The sequence below is a fragment of the Drosophila novamexicana genome, unplaced genomic scaffold, assembly GCF_003285875.2.
Source record: "Drosophila novamexicana strain 15010-1031.04,08,12 unplaced genomic scaffold, DnovRS2.1 tig00001270-arrow-arrow-pilon, whole genome shotgun sequence".
NCBI classification, from domain to species: domain Eukaryota; kingdom Metazoa; phylum Arthropoda; class Insecta; order Diptera; family Drosophilidae; genus Drosophila; species Drosophila novamexicana.
In genome coordinates, this window is record NW_020824847.1 from 1276143 (window position 1) to 1294647 (window position 18505).

The following is an 18505-nucleotide window of genomic DNA, read 5'->3' on the forward strand; positions in this document are numbered from 1 at the left end:
AACCAAGCTTGGCTGCTGCTCTTCAAACTGAATACGTGATATCCCTGGTTGCCACAATAAATCAACTTTGTCAAATTATATACATAACACACATATACATATACATATATATATATATACACACACGCGCGCGCAGTGTGTGTGCGTGTGTGTGAGCCGTAGCGTGAATACACTCAAATAAACTAATGACTCCCAACTTTTTATTCCACATACTCAAAATAAAACAGCAGCGCGCCAGTCGGCAATGCACGACCAAAAGATACCCTGTAAACGGAGCCAAGCTCAGTAGACAACACAAAACACACACACTCGTCGCTTGCTGTGCTTCCTCTTGCCTGTCCCACACACTCTGGGAAATGCAGCCTTGAAAAACATCGGAGTTAAATGTCGACTTTTATGAATTTTTCAGAAAGCAAAAGGATCTGGCTTTCAAAATTAGTTGTTTTTTCTTTTTTTACAGGGTATGGGCAGAGGCATCCAAAAAATGAACTATTCCCAATATATATATACTACACGAGAACCTATAAACCAAGTTCGGCGTGTCTAGCTCTTATAATCTTCGAGTTCTGCCTGAAAAACTATAACTCAAAATCGATATTTATCGATATTACAATAATGGGAGTAGCTATTAATATAATATAATGGGTTCCATCTGCCTATAATATAAGATATATATATGTTAAATTGCAAGTCTCTAGCTCAAGAGGTTTCTGAGTTCGATGGGAACAGGCAGCCGGGCGTGAGTGCATCGACTCTATTGATGCTGACAAAGTATATTTATACCTTATAGGATCGGAGAAACCTTGAACCTACGAGAATATATATTTAGTTAATGTCAATTATCTAGAACTTGTAGTTTTCGAGATCAACGTCTTGAATTGATATAGCTGGATCATCCTGATAAGGTATATATATATACTTATAGGGTTGCAGATGCTTCCTTTTGCCTGTTGCATACTTTGACACAACCATTATACCCTTCTGCCCCTTTTCAACGGGTTCAGGGTACAACAAGGGTATAATTAAGTTGCGATAAAAATGCATAACATGTTTCCAGGACAATGAGAAAAAACCTCATCATATTTATGAAGCTTAAAAATAAACTCAAAGGATTTGTTATTTATCTACGTCATCAAAATATTAAATATGCATTATTTTCAAGCACATTTAATCAAGACGACGAACCGGTTTGAGCCAGGACTTCCAAACTTCGGGCTTACCTTAACCTTAAACCGGATTTCTTTTAGAAAAGGTAGAAACTAAGTTAAAAAAAAAAACTGGTTCGAATCCAGGTTCGCGAACCTAACCTCAAAGCAGGACATTGGTTTGAACCGTGAACTGAACCACCGAAAGTTTTGCCCCGTTACGTAACGTATTGCATCTAACGTAACGTAGTGTATCTTGTCTAACGTAATGCATATAATATATAATATAACATTAAACTAAATAAATAACATTGACTAAACTCGATCGATAATAATCGATAATTGCTGATATCCCTGAACGATTATTGTCAGAGATATCTAAAAATACATAATAGCATGAATTGGACGACAACATTTTGATTAAACATGAACTACATATAAATAAATATGTATATATAATAGTTAAGCGTACATATTTTATTCATTAAATTACCATATAACAAAAATGGAATTAGAAATAAAACAGGGATAGATCAATTTGTTTTCAGCTTGGCCTGAGGTATCGCACTGTCCCGACGCTTCGCCAGCGCCAGTGTCCAGCAGATAATCCAAAGCGGCAGGAATACGGTGCAAATGGCAAAGTAAAGCCAATTGCCATAAATCTATAAAGCAAAGTGAATAAATTAGGAAATCATTTATAAATGTTACGTTTAGATACGGCACTCACCACGGAATCGATAAGCGCAAACGTGGCCGCGTCCATGGCAGCTGTGGCGGCACGCAGCAGCAGTTGCTGCAACGTCAGCTCGGGAAATTGATAGAAGCTCATGATCAAAACAATGATATAGATGACCACAAGCGGATTCAGGAGCAGCGTCCAAGCACGCGTCAGGCTGCGCAATGTGCTATTTGCGCTACTTGTTGTATTCAGGGCAATCACCATGGGCGTTGTTAGGACCGCCACAAAGAAGCCCAGCGAGAAGTTGAGCAGGCCAATGACAATCAGTGCGCAGCCATAGATGAGCAGCAGGCTAATGTGTAGCAGCTCCAAGGCACCAGGCGGCAACACCACCACGAAAGGCAACCCAAACCCAAGCACATTCAGTACAATCAGTATGCTGGCAGTTAGCGGAGCGGCGCTCACAGGCAGCTCCAGAATGTACTGATGTAGCGGCAGCACATTGCCCACATAGCCGATGAACAACGCGACAGCCAAATAGATTAATACCGAACCATAAGGCAGGGACAACTTTATCGACTCCAAGCCAGACGGCGTCTCAGTCTTGGGATTAGCATCATCAGTCTTCTGTGTCGCCTCCAGTGTGGACCATGTGAGATAAGCCTTTATAACGCTGCAGGCGGCAAGCGCCACCAGAGCGGGCATATAATCGCCAATGGAAATATAGCGATCGTTGTGCACAATCACATAAAAGAAGAAACTCTGGTGAAAGCGTTCCAGCAGATTGTTGAGACTGCGCGCAATCCCCTCGATGGCCTTTAATAGCGGCACGGCCGCTGAACTGGGATTGGTCTTTACGTTGGAATTGGTAACACGCTTGGCAGCGGATATGGTCAGTGCATCGATGCGGTAACGATGGAAGAGTCCATGATTACCATTGGGCACGCCCGATGATTGTGTCGAGAGCATGGCCAGTATTTGGCGCAGATTCTGCTCATAGTTTGAAAGGCTGGAACGGCGCTTTTTGCGCGGCGTCTGCTTATAGCCTGAGGTGACGCCCTCACGCGCCATTATGCGCTGCACCAAATTGAACATATCCAGATTGGGCAGCTTGCCGTTCAAGCCCTCAATCTTGACATCAATGTAATCTGCATGAAAACTAGGTAATTAATTGATTCTCCAAGCAATTAAGAGATGCCACCGACCAATTTCGAAGTCCTGCACCTCGATGTTTAACGCAGCTTGCAGGGAACCGGCGCGTGCTGGCAGATTTCCAGCCAGCAGATACGAATTAGTACTGTCTGGATCTCTGTCACCCTCATGGTAGGCCTCCAGCCAGGCCTGCATGCCCAGCTGCTCCTGCTCGGTGACCAGGAATATCAAATCCTTGGCCCAATAGTTTTTGCCTGCAATACAATGCTGTTAACCACCAACTCCAAAATGCAACAACTTCTACTCACGCCTTGCGAAATCCGCAAAAGCCAATAGCAGCGGCACGCTGGACGTTATGTCCACATGCACCGAGCTGGGCGCACGATAGGGCGCCGAGAAAACAATACCCTCGGTGGAACCAATGCGCGGCGCACGCAATATACCATAAACGTTCTTGCCATGAAACTCCTTACCGCCACCGAATGGATAGAGTAGCGTATAGTTGTGTGTGTGCGTCTCCAGGCCAAACTCTTTGAACTTGGCCAGAATCCAGGCGTGCGGCGTTGTGGACTGATGATCCTTGCGCTCGCGCTGCAATTCCTCCAGCAGCTGCACGGCCAAACGATTGGCGTCTATGCGTATCTCGGGATACACCAGACCTACAAGCACCAACAGTTTGTTAAAATAACAAAAAGAAACAGTTAACTAACTCACCTGGCGACAACGCATTCTCTGATAAGTAGGTGCCATGGTTGAATTCTGGCAGGGCGAGGCACATAAACCAGATGACGCCCGCTGTGTAGAACGCATAGCAGACCTTGCGCATATGCTTCGCCAGATTGTCCACCAGCTTATTGTGAGTCGACAGTGATGGATCAGACAACAAACCCATGGTTCCAGGCAATAGTTTCCACAAAACAATAGCAAACCAAGTTTAGCCGGCACAGCTAGGGCTGACACTCCTCAGCCTTTACAATCGATAGTTAGCTCTGACACGCTTCAAGTATCGATAGCAGCATTTGGTATTTCTTATGCATTAATTAGAGCTAGCAAAGATTTGTAGCTGTAGCCAAATTATATAAAGCTACATATGAGCTAAAATATAATTATATTTCTATATCATATATATACTATGCAAATTTGCGTATGCCATATTACTGTGCGATAGGCGATAAGCCCTCTAAACGATATGGTTAAATATATCGATATTTCATCATTGGTCTTTCGCCGATATTTTCATGATACAGTTGAGTTTCCAATTGAAATTATGCCTATTAGACACAAGTCAATGGGGTTAATTTGCTTGGCCTTTCAATTTGTTGCCGCCGTATGTATTTGATCAAATATGCGGGCATATTAACACTAGAAGCTTCTAAAGCGACAAATCAAAACCAAATGATAAATTTAATTGACTACTTTTTTGTTTAGGTTTTAATTACAGTTTGTCAATTTGCTGTTTTTTTTTTTTAATATTTTTATTAATTGCTTAAAATCGATTCGGATTCAAAACTTAATTACCATAATCGCGATTTCAATAGACGTACCTCAAATCAACACTCTATAAGAAGTTTTGGTTTTTCATGCTTGTTAACCTCAATTAATGTAAAGACTACAAAAAAAAAAAAATAGATTTGTTTAAAAAAAAATTACTTAAGCATTAAATTGTCTACAATAGTACACTCATATCATGATCATATCGGGAACAATACGCGATATTTTGGCAATGCAAAAAAAAAAAAACAAAAAAAAAATTATAGAGTATAGATAAATTTAAAAATAAGTGCTGCCGTCTAGCTATTGGAGCCGCTGAAGCGGCGGAAGAGGCGCATGTGGCTTCCAGTTGAGATAATTCAAATCGATGGTCAGCTTGGGTCGCTTGAACTGGGGCAGCTGCAGGTGATCGTTGATGGTCTTGGCCGTCACACAGATGACATTCTGGCCCTTCCAGTATTTGATCATCTTCATGGATTGCAGGGTATAGATGATGTCGTCGGGCGTAATGCCGCTGGCTTCGCTCAGCTCCGCTATGCTCGTCTGTTCCGCCGAGCAGCGTCCCTTCATCAGCTCCAGCAGCGTATAGGCCCAATAGCTGCGATAGCTGAGCCTACCCAGATCGGAGAGCGGCTTCTCCGGGCTGCCAATGACGCCCTCCTTGCGCGACAGCTCATAGCTGAAGGCAATCAATAGCTTGCCATAGCCCTTGCGCTGATGCGGCGGCAGCACCAGAATACAGGCCACATTATTGTTCTCGAGGGAACGCTTCTCCTTGGAAAAGTAGCCAACAATGTGGCTGCCCATTTTGTCGGTCTCGCAGAGCACATAGAAATAAAAGGGATCCATGTCGAAATAGAGCACCTTATGGTCGAGAAACAGTTTGGCCATCAGGCACAGCAGCTGGCAATAGAGCGGCTGATCCTTGCCGTTCACCTCGAATATGGAGATTGTGCTCTTGCGATAGATCTCCTTGCCCGGCGGCCGGCGCACCTCGCACTCGCCCAAATGATACTTGTAGCTCCGCTCCAGACGCATGTATTTCAGGCAATATTCGCACACGTACAGGATGCGCGCCTTGCCGTACTCACCCGGAAAGGGACTGAAGTACCAGGTGTCGATTTCATAATTGCCAAATTGTAGCTTATCAATGTATTTGATTTTCGTGATGAACTCGTGCTCCTTCTCGAGCGCCGCCTGCGAGGCGCTTAGCTCCGCATGGCTCTTCTGCACATGGTTAATCTCATCGTAGCGTCGCTTCTGGTAGCGTGTCATCTTCCGGTCGCTGTAATCGTACCGATTGTTCTCGCATGCGGACAAATAGTAATCCTTGTGCCCCTGTCGCTTGCGTCGCATCATGCTGCCGGAGCTCTGCTGGCTGTTGGCGCTGCTGCTGCTCGCGCTTGCGCTGGCGCTGGCGCTGGCGCTGGCGCTAGCACTGGCGATGGCACTGGCATTGGCACTTGTGCTGGGCTGATCGCAGGCCAGCAGCTCGGCTGGCTCGCTGGTCACCGTTATGCCGCCGAGGTCCTCCGCATTGTCCGATATGCGATGCCGGCCAACCCATTCGTCGAGGCGTCGATTCAGGCCCACATAGTGCACATAATACTCGTTGGGACTGACGCAGTTGTCGGTGACGCGCGACTGCAGCACCTGGCCGGCGTGCACGGTGCCATCGGCGCGCCTTATATAGTAGATCTTTTCCGGATTGTCGCTGATATCGAGTTTATCTATCGAGGGCTCACCGTCATCGGTTGTCTCCGTTGCGGTTACCGTTTCGCCCGATGTACTATCCTGCTCCACCAATATGACATCATCATCATCGCTCTCGTCGCTGCTGCTGCTTTCGCTGCTGTCGCTGTCGTCCTCGTCCTCCTCCTCGCCTTTATCCTCATCGCCCTCATCATCGTCGTCGTCTTCGTCGCTGCTGCCGTCCTCCTCATCCTCTTCGTCATCGCCCTCAACGCTGCTGTTGTCCTCCTCGCTGCTGCTCGAGATGCTCTCGAATTCGTCTAGCAGCAGGGGCGGCTGCATTTGCGCCGCAACCCTTTGTTGTTGTCGCTGTCTCTGCTGTTGCTGCAGTTGTTGTTGTTGGCGTTGATGCATTTGTTGCTGTTGCTGCAGCTGTTGGTGTTGTCGTTGCTGTAGTTGTTGTTGTTGTTGCTGCTGTTGCAGTTGTTGCTGTTGCAGTTGTTGCTGTTTCAGTTGTTGCTGTTGCAGTTGTTGCTGTTGCAGTTGTTGCTGTTGCAGTTGTTGTTGTTGCTGCTGTTGTTGTTGTTGCTGCTGCTGTTGTTGTTGGGCCAGTTCTGCGGCGAGACGCTGGTGATCGTCGGCGTGCACGGATATGTAGCGTCCGCGCTTGTAGGGCGGCAGCAGATCGATGGGCTCCTCGCCATCGTCTGTCGGCGATTCGGGCGTTTCGGGCACTTCCGCTGGCGCAACCATTTCCGTTTCCGCTTCCACTTCACCTTCGATCTGCATTTCCGCCACGTCCACTGCCTCCTCGATGCCCGTTGCCGTTGCCATTTCCGCTTCCGCATCCGCTTCCATTTCAGTTATTGGCTGGCCCTCAACCTCCATTGGCTCTTCGCCTTCAGGCAAGGCTTCCGCTACCACCTGTTCAGTTTCCGCTGCTTTGGCTGTCTCCGTACCGGATTCAGCAACGTTTTCCACATTTTCAGCAGTCGGACCGCAGCTGTAGTCATCGTTGCCGGTCAAATCGCTGACATCGACCACGGTGGTGGGCGAAGCCTCGTCGTCCGAGTCATCGCTGGCATCGTCGGAACGTACTGCGGCCGACTCGCCGCTGTGCTCACCGCTGCTTGAACTACTCGCGCTGCTGTTCTCCTCCTCCTCCTCCGACACGGGACTATGGTGAGCGCCCAAGTACGTTTGAGGTCGAGGCGGCATCGGCATCGCCACCGGCACCGGCACTGGGACCGGCACTGGAACCGGCACCGGCACCGTTTCGTCTGTTGTATCACATAGCTCCGATGCGGCACTCGTTTCATGCGACCGATCTGCCCAGCCCTCATCCCCGTCTGAGGGCTCTGTCGAGCCGCTAATGTCCAGGCTAGCATTCAGCTCGGCGGCCGCATCATCTACCGGCGTTCGTGGCGGCTTGGCGCCAATCGCATATGGATTTTCTTCGTCCTCCAATGCGGCACCATATTCACGTTCTTTTAGTTCCTCGGTGGACATTTTAATTAAATGCTTTTCACCGTGAATGTGTCCAATAGCTTAAATGAAGTATTATCCATTTGTTTTGCTACGCAAAAAAAAAAAAAAAACAACACTAATTTTATAGCATAGCGATGGTACTGTACCAAGCCATCGATATATCGCCAACTATCGATTGCAGTTTCAATTAAGTAAGCAACGCACATGTCAATTAAATATGCAAATAAATAACATTCTTATAAAAATTACAATTGAAACGTAATTGTAGTTTATATTTTGAAAGTAATTTGCATTTCTATTGCGCCAAATTTGCGTTTGACATGCGACCTTTGAACAGCAATAACCAGAGCAGTGTTGATCAATGCCAAACACATTTTTGGCGCAAATTTGTACAGCTGCACATGTTAACAAATAGATACACTGCCATAAAAAAATGTGCACGTACGAATAATGATAACTGTATCTATTTATTTATGAGCGCACATTTAACATTTAACAGAATTAACACGTTTTTGACGTTTAAAAAAACAATTTGTACATACAATAGATATAAATATATATATACCTCATACATATGTGGTTAAGTTAATTAGGGACGATTCCTTATAAAATATAGTTTTTTGTTGTTTTGTTTTTTTTTTTTTTATAATTATCACAAAATCAAAGAAATTATATGTTATATTATATCTCAGAAATCACCAGAAAATTCAATGCGTTTTAAATCTTTTAAATGATTCGAAATGGCGAAACTCGTTGCTTTAAATTATTGTCTTAAAAATAGAAATATATCGTTAGTTTAAGGGAGTTCGAACCAGAAGCTGGCGCAATTTCTAGAATAAACCTAGAACAAAAAAAAACTGAATGAGAAGGAAATTACAATTGGTGGATTGTCTGGAAGTTAAACTGCCATGACTTTGTTTACTTCTGTTCTAAATATGTACTTAGTTACTAAATAAATGTGGAAAAATATAACAAAATGCATATATGTTATTGTATAATGTAAATTTCTTAAGTTGAAGCCAAGTGTTTTTGGTTGGAATTCGCATAAATGTCTTGGTTACAATTCCATTAATAGGCTATTTATGATATTAGCCCAATTCAAATGGGATACTTGAGTGTAGATAAATGTCATACATACATACAATGGGGTGCAGTATGTGCGTGCTGTAAACAATTAACAAGTAAAACAAAGAACAGATATCTATATATATATATATATATATATATATATATATATATATATATATACATAGATATGTGTACATATATAGTGGGTAAGGTAAATGCTAAGCCATAGAGGGAACTACTCGTAAGCGTGCCATCGACAAGCTAAGCGCAAATACACTTCAAATTACATTTAAAATAAATAATTAACTAATTTACATTCATATCTTTAGCTGATACATATATCTGTATATACATGTACAAGTGCAACTGCGCGAGAATTATGCCTGCAAACTGGCTCCGCTGGCACCGCTGGCACCACCAGCATGTCCATTGCCGCCCGCATTTGTATCGGGGCTATCGACGTGGATAAAGCGCCGCATGAACTGACTGCATAGATTGTGATAATCAATCGTGACGTTGGATTTGCTGGTGCGCAACAGAATACGGCCAAAGATCGCAGCTGGAGTGATAGGGAATTCAATTAGTTGTTGTTTTAATGCAGCATTTGCCACATTCTGTCAACGTACCGACATTGTTTGCCTCGTAATCGTGGCGTTCGATACCCTCGCGCAGAAACATGCACAGATGCATGAACACATTGCGCTTGGGTGCGCTCAGCAGCGCTATCAGCTCCATAGCCTCCGACTTGCTTCTGCTGTGCAGCAGATCCTCGACAAATGGCTCCAGCAGCGCCTGCTCTGGCAGGTCAAGCAACAACAATAGCGCTTCGGCCGCAGTTTGTGGTGTGCCCGCTGTAAATGCAACACATCAGTTAAGCACAAATCTATCTATGAATATCTATATATATATATATCTATATGAAACTGGAAACATACGAAACTCATCCTCAGACCAGGTGTCCAGCCAGTCACGCACGGCATTGAATTGACTGCTGAGCGGCTGGCGGCGATCATAGCTCTGGAAAATGCCCTTCAGCTGGTCACCTTGCTTGTGCAGATAGTCGATAAGCAGGAAAAATTCACGTGGCATTGTCACACGATACTCGGGCGTCACGTCAACCATCTAGAAAAATGAGTAAAGTATTAGATGGATGGAGCTCAATTCCTTAAGTCGAAACAAATAATATATTATTTAACTTATCAGTGTGGTAAATTTCGATTAATCCGTAAAACACATTTCATATGAACCATTTTTAAAATAGAGTTCAACAAACAAAACGCAAGCAAATCTTATTTTTTGACTATTAAGTTATATGACTTAATATTGACAAGGTCTTAATTGTATGCGGGTTAAATCTATATACTGCCTGGCTCAGAAGCTCGATAAAGAAAGATTGAAACAGTCACAAGTAGACGGATCTAGAATATATATATATATTGTATATGGGGACGGAGATGTTTTCTTCTATGCGTAACACATTTCATGAACAATTTTTAATACCCTCTACAAGAGATGGCCATTGGATATATATTTGTGAAATCTGTAAGAAAAAGTCTACGTAGCTAATAGATGTTTCAAAATGCGCTATAAGGGATATACTCCTACATTCTATCGAGCTGAACTATTGATTAGCTGTTTTCACCCATTTTCCGCGCTAAGAGGTGAATTGAAACTTTGCTTAAAGGCCAATAGAGCTGGAATATCTTAACTGCCCAGCTTCCTATAGGTTTATATTAAAGTTAACAAGGGTTTATAGATTACCAGCTGCTTGATTTCGTCCTGCTTGTACTCGCCGACCGGTCGATTGGTGCGGCACATTGTCTCCATTGATAGACCAAAGCAGCTGGGCTGATATTCGCCCGTGACGGTTATGAATATATCCCGTCCGGATCGGACATGCAGTATAAGTATATCGAAATCGCATTTGCCGGGCGTATTGCAAATCTTATGAAGCAGGCCCGTTATCGAAGTGGGATCGACCAGCATGCGTACGCGTATGCTGCGCGCCGAGTCAATCATTAGGCTGTCCGATTGCGGATCCACATGGAGCCACTTTTCGCATATGTCATTTGGCGAATCCTTGACCTTAAACATAAAGTCCACCTGCTGCGGGCAATTGTTGTACACATTAAAGTCCCGCATGGCCGGCTCATTGAAGCGCACCAGCCCGAACTCAATGATGGTGCGCTCTGTGATGATCTGCGGCTGATTGTCATTCTCACGCTTGTCAACCGCCTTCAGTACCTCGCTCAGCACCAGCTTATATTTGGCCTCGTCGCGCGTCTTAATCTTCACACGGAATATGGCATAGACGGGCTTGTGATCGCTCTGACGTATCTCCATTACACTATTATAGGCCAGCTGCTCGATGCGTTTGCCCTTCCACAGCACGCGATCGCAATAGGCTGGCGCACGCTGTTTCTCGCTCGTGTCATAGGTATCGGTGCCCACATCGTATTTGTATGTGGGTGCAAATTTAATCTCACCCTCCCTATAGCCCTTGAAGCACCTGTCATGGCTCATCTCCGTGCGCAGCTGATCGTACTGTAGCAGCAGCTCAAACGTTTGGGCATCGTTCATCGGGCCAGGCCGCTGTTGTCCAGTCGGTTCCTGTATGCGATAGTTCAGATCGCCCAGCCAGAAAATATGACTGCAATTAAAGGAGCAAGTTAAGAAAGTTTCTCAGCATTACTGATATCCCGAAACCATAAAATATACACACATAATCGACGAGCTGTCGCAAACTTTTAAAGACTTGAAATTTAAAATATATATTCGTCTTTTCCTTACACAGAACAAGTTTACCAGATATTGTCGATATCTTCTCTCAGTTCCACAATATCTATATTGATTTTAAGACCTAGCTTTTTGAGCATAGCTCGAAGATGGTGTATAGATTCTCATAGAGCATACTGATATGAAGAAAGCTTCATTCTTTAGATATCTTCCTTCATATTCCCCCAAAAGTGAAGAAAGCCTCACATTTGAGGGTAAAACCTCGCGATTTGATATGCTCACACTTTCGTTAACCATATTTAAGCCCTCAAAATGTCATAAAGAACGGACAATTATCACCCAAGTTACTCTAGAATGCTTTGCGTCTAGCTTGTGTATTTTATGGCGCTGGGTTCCGGGCATCCGCTAGCTTGTTGCACTTACTCATGATCGTTGATGGTGCGACAGAGCAGGCCATTCTCCTCAAAGCGCATGCCATCCTCAATGGCCTTGTAGTCATCGTTGCGCTCCGCCACGTAGGTCATGTGCGCGGCCAGATGCGAGTTGACGAAGCATATCTTAGCCTCGTTCAGCTGAAAGCTGACGGCAACGCCGCCCTTATTGCCCAGCGCATTGAACATGCCGCGAGCCACAGAGTTCACGCGACAGCGCACAATATGCTGACGCACCTCCTTGCGGACAATAACTGTCAGCATAATGCCAGAGAGACGCACCGATTGCAGCTCCTCATACTCGACACCATCGTGCACGCTCTCCACCATCTTGCGTCTGTGGAAAAAGAGTCAAGAGAGTCAACTGATTAATAGACAGAAATACATATATTCGAAGCATGTCGAACATGTCATTGTAGTACAGGCTAACCCTTGCAACTATTTAAAGGCATATCTATGGATACAACTTTGGAATTCCATCCATGAAGGCCGGAAAATGGATGCAAAACTATTGAAAACTTTTTGTTGTTTTTGTATTCGCTGGGTTTTAGCCCATTTTTAAATGTCAGGTATCCCACTGCCTCAAGTTCTTATGCGCTCAGATCCGATCAGCTTCTAAATCACAAGAAAATGAATCAATTTGTTTCATCAAGAAATAAGTGGAAGAGAATAACACAGGCACTCTCGGATAATGCCAGCCAGTACATACATATATAAAAGCAGACAGATTGACTATCATAAAAACATGGAGCTTATTCCACGTAAAGGGTGGGAAAAGAGTGATAAACTATATAGAACTTAACTTAAAAAAACCGCTCCGATTGGCATTAAAAGCAGAAGATTTCAGGGTTGTGGAAAATGGGAGAGAAAAAGGTCAGTTACATATTGAATAAACGGACTTGGACTAGGACAGCTAACATCTAACAGGAATAGCTCGTTTCATAAACCATGTAATGCCGTACTGCTCACATCTATGACAAGCTGCAGGATTGATAGCCAGTTAAATACAAGAGACGGTCTACATGCTGAGTGAACACTTACATCCATTGCGCTGCATACATTTGCATCTGATTGCCATTGAGCATGGCCTTGGCCGTGGTATCCAGCTCCTGGAGTCCAATGGCATAGATATCGGGCGCCTTCTCGCCGCTTGCCAGCCAAGGGCGCAGCGAATTGTTGTTATCCCAGCAGGGTCTATTATTAACGTTCCATGTGGCGCAGTAGACACTGTGAAGGTGCAAAATGTTAAATGGCATGAATCAGAGGATTGATTTGAAACAATTGTCAGGCACACATACATAATATCCTTGTAGACAATGTATTGGCTTTGGCGCTTCTTTAGCTCCTGCTTGACTTCGCCAATCTCACGGTAATCGTCGAGCCAACGAAAATTGAGCGTCGTTTCCGACGGCAATTCGGCCTCCCACATGGCTTTCTTGCAGGAATTGATTTTCGCACAGAATTCATTAAAATCGACCGCACTCAAGTCCGTTCGTATCGGATGATAGTAGTATTTGCTTGGCCTGTCATCGTCCGTTGACAGATCGAATTGCTGCTCCGATATGGAACCCTTGGTATCTGTAAAGCTTACAACATATGCAAAGTTACTGTGCACGCACACAGGTGTGGTTCGCACCTACCCGTCGTCAATTGAAATGTCTTATTTATTGGAAATACTTTGTTTATTTTCAGCTCATTGCTTGCGGTCAACGGGGTGCGCAGCAGGGAGAACGAGATCAGCGCGTAGGTGCCGCCCGATGCCGAGGAGACCAGCGTTAGCAGACCCTCAAAGTGCTCCTGGCCCCTGATTTGATATGCCTCGAAGATCTGAAAACCGAACAGAAAGCAATTCAAATAATATTCCAATTACTTTTTTTTTATACTCTTTTCAAATTGATTCTGGGCAAAACGTTTGGCAAATTGCTCCAGCAAAAGGTAAACAAAGCCATATTATTGTGCTCAATATTGAACCTACTTAGTTTTGTTTTGTTTGCAAAACAAACAAATGAATATCAATTGAGTATTTATGAATTACATGCTAAGTGTGCGCCCAAAAGCTGCATACCCGGCTTGCGCAAACAACCGGTAAAAAGGTATGCCATTCAGAGTACATAGCAGAGACTAGACTGAGCTTGGCATGGTCACCCTGCCAAAGCTGTGTGCCCAGCTGGTGATACATAAGCAGTACACAAGTGCAAAGGTAACCCATTTTGGCTACATAAGAGTGCATGCATGGTCACCCTGTATATTAAGTTGTGCCCGTCAAATGTGGGGGTAAGCTGTGTGTACCCAGCTGCAGTGTAATAACAGGCGAGGCAAGCCCAGTTAAAGCACAAAATGAGCTGCCCCCATGGCCGACCGCCACATACATAAGTTAATCTTAGCTTTCCTGAAAACGTCAGCTGATTATCGAACCCAAGTAAAATATCATGAATATGAGACAAATGTTATCTATGTACTGTCACCAAACTCCATACACACACACACACACACACACACATGCATGCATGCATATATTTTAACGGGAACAAGGTATCACATAGAAATGTATTGCAAGCCAGCCAAATGCATAAATCGATTAATCACAACGCAACGAGTCAACTTACCAGGTGAACCGTTTCGTCCGCCTTGAAGCGCTGCTGCACAATTGACATTGTTGTTTTCTCTGGCGCCGCAGCTGCAGCTGCGCTCGCATCAGCGCCATTCGGATAGAGGCTGCCGCGTTCCATGGCTTAGCGTTTTTTTTTCTTTCACCGTTTTTTTTTTGGGGCTTGTCCTTGTTTAGCGGCTGTGTTTGTTTTTGTTATTATGGCGTGCTAATCGTCTGGGCGGCGGCACGCAGAATAATACTGAATGGGCGGTAGTTACGATATTATGGTTAATGCTGGAAATTTGTGTTGTTTTTGCTTTGACTGGCTATTTATAGTTAACACAACAGCTCGCATGCCTCTGGCGAGTGACGACACCAGCGTTTTTTTCTTTTTGAGTCTAATGCCGAAACCGAGGTCAAGGAAGCTTTCATGGATGGTTTAAATTTGATTTTTAAAAAGACTTTTTTCACGTGCTGGCTGCTCTTGCGTTTTTATCTTGTATTTGCTTTAACTGCTTTGAGACGGTGGGTGTGGGCGGGTATAGTTGTTTTTTTTTTTGTTTTTCGTTTTACGAAAAGACACACACACACACAGCGCAATCACACTTATTCACAGTCGTAGAACGAAGGGCTATTGGCGATGACGATAATTGTTATCCACCTTTCGGTTTCGGTTGAAATGGTTTTTAAATATAACCGCTACGCACATTACACACTTTATGCCAATTTGTGTGGCATTATCAAATTTGATTTAAGCTTGCGCACAGATAAAACAACAACACTAACAACAACAGCAGCAGCAAAAACAACAACAACAAAAAATAGTGGTATGCACAAACATTCCAAGCGAGCAGCAGCAGCAATAAAACCAACGTCAACAGCTGAAATTTAGCATAGCTTGGCGCAGGGCTGCAACGCAATCAAATGCACTTGTTAACCAACACTGTCAGCTGACAGTGCTGTTAACAGCAACAGCAGCAGCTCTAGCTTTAATTTCGTTACTTGCGCACGCAATTTGTTTTGCGGCTATTTTACGAAAACAAATATGTCACAATTTCAAAAGGAAATCGTCCAGGCGGTTCTCATAGCCGACAACAATGTGTGGAACTTTAAACCGCTATCCGACGAAGGCTCCACGGTGCGTACATATGCATATTACAATATGTTGTTGTGCTTGACTTCGCCACGCACGTTGCTTTAATACATTTGATTTATTTATATGCAGGCGCTGCTGCCGCTGGTGAATGTAAGCATGCTTGATTATGCTTTAATTGCGCTAAATCGCAGCGGCGTCGAGGAGGTATTCGTCTATGCTAGCCTATATCTGCAAGATATACGCGAGCACATCAAGTAAGTACGAAATGATTTATGTTCAGCTGCAATTGGGGTATTCCCGTTTTGTTGCTCAACTTGCAGCGCACAGTTGTGTCCATCTGTTTATAACCAGTTTCTGGATCTAATGCTTATTTATTCCTAACTATATACCTTAGTTTTGCATAAAATTTCTTGGCTAAATGCATTTCTTCGCCAGAGTATTTAGCACAAGTTTAGGTGCTAGGATAGTTTCGATACAACTTGCGTTCTCAATCTTATTCTCCGGGCAATTTCTTCTAGTTTGTTAATATTTATACACGGCTTGCTTTCATTCCCAGACGGGGCATAGCCGCATATGCCTCCTGGTCATTCAAGATGACCGTCCATGTGATTGGCGGCGAGGGCTGTCGCTGCTTTGGCGATGCGATGCGCGATCTGGATGCCAAGGCGCTGATCCGTGGCAATTTCATACTGCTGGGAGCGGACACAGTGACCAATGCGGATCTGCGGCCCGTACTGGAGCAGCACAAGCGCACGGCCAAATTTGATAAGGGCACGGCCGCCACGCTCATATTTAAGGAGTGCGCCAGCGGTGCCGAGCGCACCGGCAACGAGCTGCTGATTGCCGTGGACAAGCAGAATACACGGCTGGTCTATCACCAGCGATTGCGCGCCAATCACAAGGAGTCGCGCTATCAGATACCGCTCGATGTGTTCCTCAGCAATTCGTGCGTTACGCTGCATCACAATCTGCTCGATCCGCAGATTGCAATTGGTTCGCCCTCGATGCTGTCGCTGTTTAGCGATAATTTTGACTTTCAGACGCGCGACGATTTCGTGCGCGGCCTGCTCATCAACGAGGAGCTGCTGGACAGCCGCATCTATGTGACACTGCTGCCGCCGGCACAGTACGCGCACAAGGTGAACAATTGGTTATCCTATCAGCTGGTCAGCCGGGACATTATAAGCCGCTGGGCTCATCCGCTGGTGCCCGACATGAGTGTCTATAATCTGCAGCAGCAGTATGTCTTCTACAAGGATAACATCTACAAGAGTCACGAGGCGAACGTATCCAAGGTGGCGCTGCAGGAGAATGTTGTCATACAGGCGGGCAGCCATGTGGATGCCGGCACCAGCATCAGCTGCAGCGTAATTGGCGCCAATTGTCGCATCGGCAAGAATTGCCAGCTGAACAATGTGTTCCTTATGGCCAATGTGATTATACATGACAATTGCCAGCTGCGGCACTGTGTCATCGGCTCCAATTCGGTTATCCACGAGAATTGCAACATTAGCGCTGGCTGCGTGCTGGGCGCCAAGTGTGTGCTGCCCGCCAACACAAAGCTGGCCAACACGCTGGTCACCAGCTCGCCCAGCACACAGCGCACCGAGGAGCAGGAGCATGGTAGGCAAAACTAGCGCTTGACACTCTTTCACTCAGCCAACTAATTTGCGATCCATTTATTCAGTTGAACTGGAGGCCATTGGACCGTCTGCTTATATTGTCAACGATTTGACAACCGGCGATCCCGATGATTCCGATGCGGAAGACACTTTGCTGCCACAAACAACGACCCTCTGCATACCCAAAATGTGTGAGCTGCAGCAGCTGGCGAACGTGGACAGTGACTGCAGCTCTTCCAGCGAAGATGAGGACGAGGATGAATCACGTGGCGCCACACCGCTGCCCGATGACACCAACAGTACGCATCGATTTGAACTAAACCCAAAAAATGCAATTCTATTTAATTGCATGCTTGTTGCCATTGCAGTCTTTCTATCGGAGGTCATCGATTCGTTGTCACGTGGCTTTCGGGAAAAATCGAATCCAGATTTCCTCATACTCGAGATTAACTCGTCGCGCTATGCGTACAACATGTCACTCAAGGAGGTCAATTTCAATGTCGTCAAAGCTGTCTTCGGCATGCAGTCCATCGTCGAACCGCCCAACAATAATGTGTTGGCGGCCATCAATGCCGTCTTCAAGCAACTGGGACCTGTTGTCTCCAACTATATTAAGAGCGAGGATGCCATGCTGGATTGCCTGAAGGCCTTGGAGGTATTAAACGCGGCTTGGGTTGGGTTCGTCAGGACAGATTCGGCTGTTTCATTTCTGTTTCAACCAAAGGCTCATCAATTTGTCAGATATATATTGGATAGCGTTCCATTTGTCGTTCTTGTTAATGATGTTCCATTGCCTGTGCTTTCGGTGTTTAATTTCCATTTGTTTCATGGCGATCTTTACTCCTGTTCCATTTCTATTTGGCCCAAAGGAATTTAACTCGACAAAGAGGCATATCCTTATTAGCAATCATTTCCATTTGTTCCATTGGAAACGAATTCAACTTAATCTATTTTGTTTCTTTCGGGCAGGACATTTGCGAAGAGAACGAGCTGGTGCGTGAGAAAATCTCTCAGGTAGTGCATTACCTGTACGACAAAGACTTCGTCTCCGAGGATGCCATTCACGCCTGGTACAGCCAACTGGATGTTCAGGAGCACGCAACGCTGCGGCAAAGTCTCGCCAAGCTAGTCGACTGGCTGAACCAATCCAGCGAAGATGATGATGACGGAGACGATGATGATGATGATGATGATGAATAGACCAGCTGACACAACTGTGTTCCTTTACATAGAATGAAATAAACTATTTAAATACGATTTGCGTTTATTTGTTACAACATTTTTATTGCGACACACTCAAGAATTTTGGATTTAA

General features: G+C 44.9%; 4 protein-coding genes across 5 annotated transcripts; 1 reads left to right on the forward strand and 3 right to left on the reverse strand.

The window, feature by feature from the left end:
- Positions 1-1608: 1608 nt before the first annotated feature.
- On the reverse strand, positions 1609-3924 carry LOC115766882 (glycosylphosphatidylinositol anchor attachment 1 protein). The gene is made up of 5 exons (XM_030710952.1): positions 3691-3924; positions 3285-3635; positions 3030-3230; positions 1873-2972; positions 1609-1807 (listed from the first exon to the last, which is right to left on the reverse strand). The coding sequence occupies exons 1-5, from the start codon at positions 3866-3868 to the stop codon at positions 1679-1681; spliced, it is 1959 nt and encodes a 652-aa protein (XP_030566812.1). The 5' UTR covers positions 3869-3924; the 3' UTR covers positions 1609-1678.
- Positions 3925-4465: 541 nt separating this feature from the next.
- LOC115766826 (males-absent on the first protein) lies at positions 4466-7670 on the reverse strand. Its single transcript, XM_030710861.1, has 2 exons — positions 6748-7670; positions 4466-6567 (listed from the first exon to the last, which is right to left on the reverse strand). The coding sequence occupies exons 1-2, from the start codon at positions 7666-7668 to the stop codon at positions 4771-4773; spliced, it is 2718 nt and encodes a 905-aa protein (XP_030566721.1). The 5' UTR covers positions 7669-7670; the 3' UTR covers positions 4466-4770.
- A 1250-nt stretch (positions 7671-8920) lies between these two features.
- On the reverse strand, positions 8921-15344 carry LOC115766872 (type II inositol 1,4,5-trisphosphate 5-phosphatase). 2 transcript variants are annotated; one of them, XM_030710932.1, is made up of 9 exons: positions 14489-15344; positions 13523-13709; positions 13181-13460; positions 12924-13109; positions 11875-12219; positions 10477-11365; positions 9651-9837; positions 9342-9566; positions 8921-9274 (listed from the first exon to the last, which is right to left on the reverse strand). In XM_030710932.1, the coding sequence occupies exons 1-9, from the start codon at positions 14609-14611 to the stop codon at positions 9093-9095; spliced, it is 2604 nt and encodes an 867-aa protein (XP_030566792.1). In that variant the 5' UTR covers positions 14612-15344; the 3' UTR covers positions 8921-9092. The 2 variants fall into 2 exon arrangements, with proteins under 2 accessions (XP_030566792.1, XP_030566793.1); XM_030710933.1 differs by lacking the exons at positions 12924-13109; positions 13181-13460; positions 13523-13709; positions 14489-15344 and adding an exon at positions 12313-12333.
- Positions 15345-15458: 114 nt separating this feature from the next.
- On the forward strand, positions 15459-18447 carry LOC115766908 (translation initiation factor eIF-2B subunit epsilon). Its single transcript, XM_030710986.1, has 6 exons — positions 15459-15610; positions 15698-15822; positions 16125-17191; positions 17256-17489; positions 17559-17845; positions 18160-18447. Exons 1-6 carry the CDS (start codon positions 15518-15520, stop codon positions 18388-18390), a joined length of 2037 nt encoding a protein of 678 aa, XP_030566846.1. The 5' UTR covers positions 15459-15517; the 3' UTR covers positions 18391-18447.
- Positions 18448-18505: the final 58 nt, after the last annotated feature.

Bases quoted from the DNA above. Each gene is read 5' to 3' on its own strand.
- LOC115766882 (XM_030710952.1), bottom strand. From the start codon at position 3,868: ATGGGTTTGTTGTCTGATCCATCACTGTCGACTCACAATAAGCTGGTG. The intron at 3,231-3,284 runs GTGAGTAGAAGT...ATTGTATTGCAG, and splicing joins TTTTGCGGATTTCGCAAGGC to GCAAAAACTATTGGGCCAAG. The intron at 1,808-1,872 runs GTGAGTGCCGTA...TTTGCTTTATAG, and splicing joins TTGCGCTTATCGATTCCGTG to ATTTATGGCAATTGGCTTTA.
- LOC115766826 (XM_030710861.1), bottom strand. From the start codon at position 7,668: ATGTCCACCGAGGAACTAAAAGAACGTGAATATGGTGCCGCATTGGAG. The intron at 6,568-6,747 runs CAACAACAACAA...CAACAAATGCAT, and splicing joins CCCAACAACAACAGCAGCAG to CAACGCCAACAACAACAACT.
- LOC115766872 (XM_030710932.1), bottom strand. From the start codon at position 14,611: ATGGAACGCGGCAGCCTCTATCCGAATGGCGCTGATGCGAGCGCAGCT. The intron at 13,461-13,522 runs GTAGGTGCGAAC...TAAGCTTTACAG, and splicing joins GACATTTCAATTGACGACGG to ATACCAAGGGTTCCATATCG. The intron at 9,838-10,476 runs GTAATCTATAAA...TCATTTTTCTAG, and splicing joins AGGACGAAATCAAGCAGCTG to ATGGTTGACGTGACGCCCGA.
- LOC115766908 (XM_030710986.1), top strand. From the start codon at position 15,518: ATGTCACAATTTCAAAAGGAAATCGTCCAGGCGGTTCTCATAGCCGAC. The intron at 17,192-17,255 runs GTAGGCAAAACT...CCATTTATTCAG, and splicing joins CACCGAGGAGCAGGAGCATG to TTGAACTGGAGGCCATTGGA. The intron at 17,490-17,558 runs GTACGCATCGAT...TTGCCATTGCAG, and splicing joins GCTGCCCGATGACACCAACA to TCTTTCTATCGGAGGTCATC.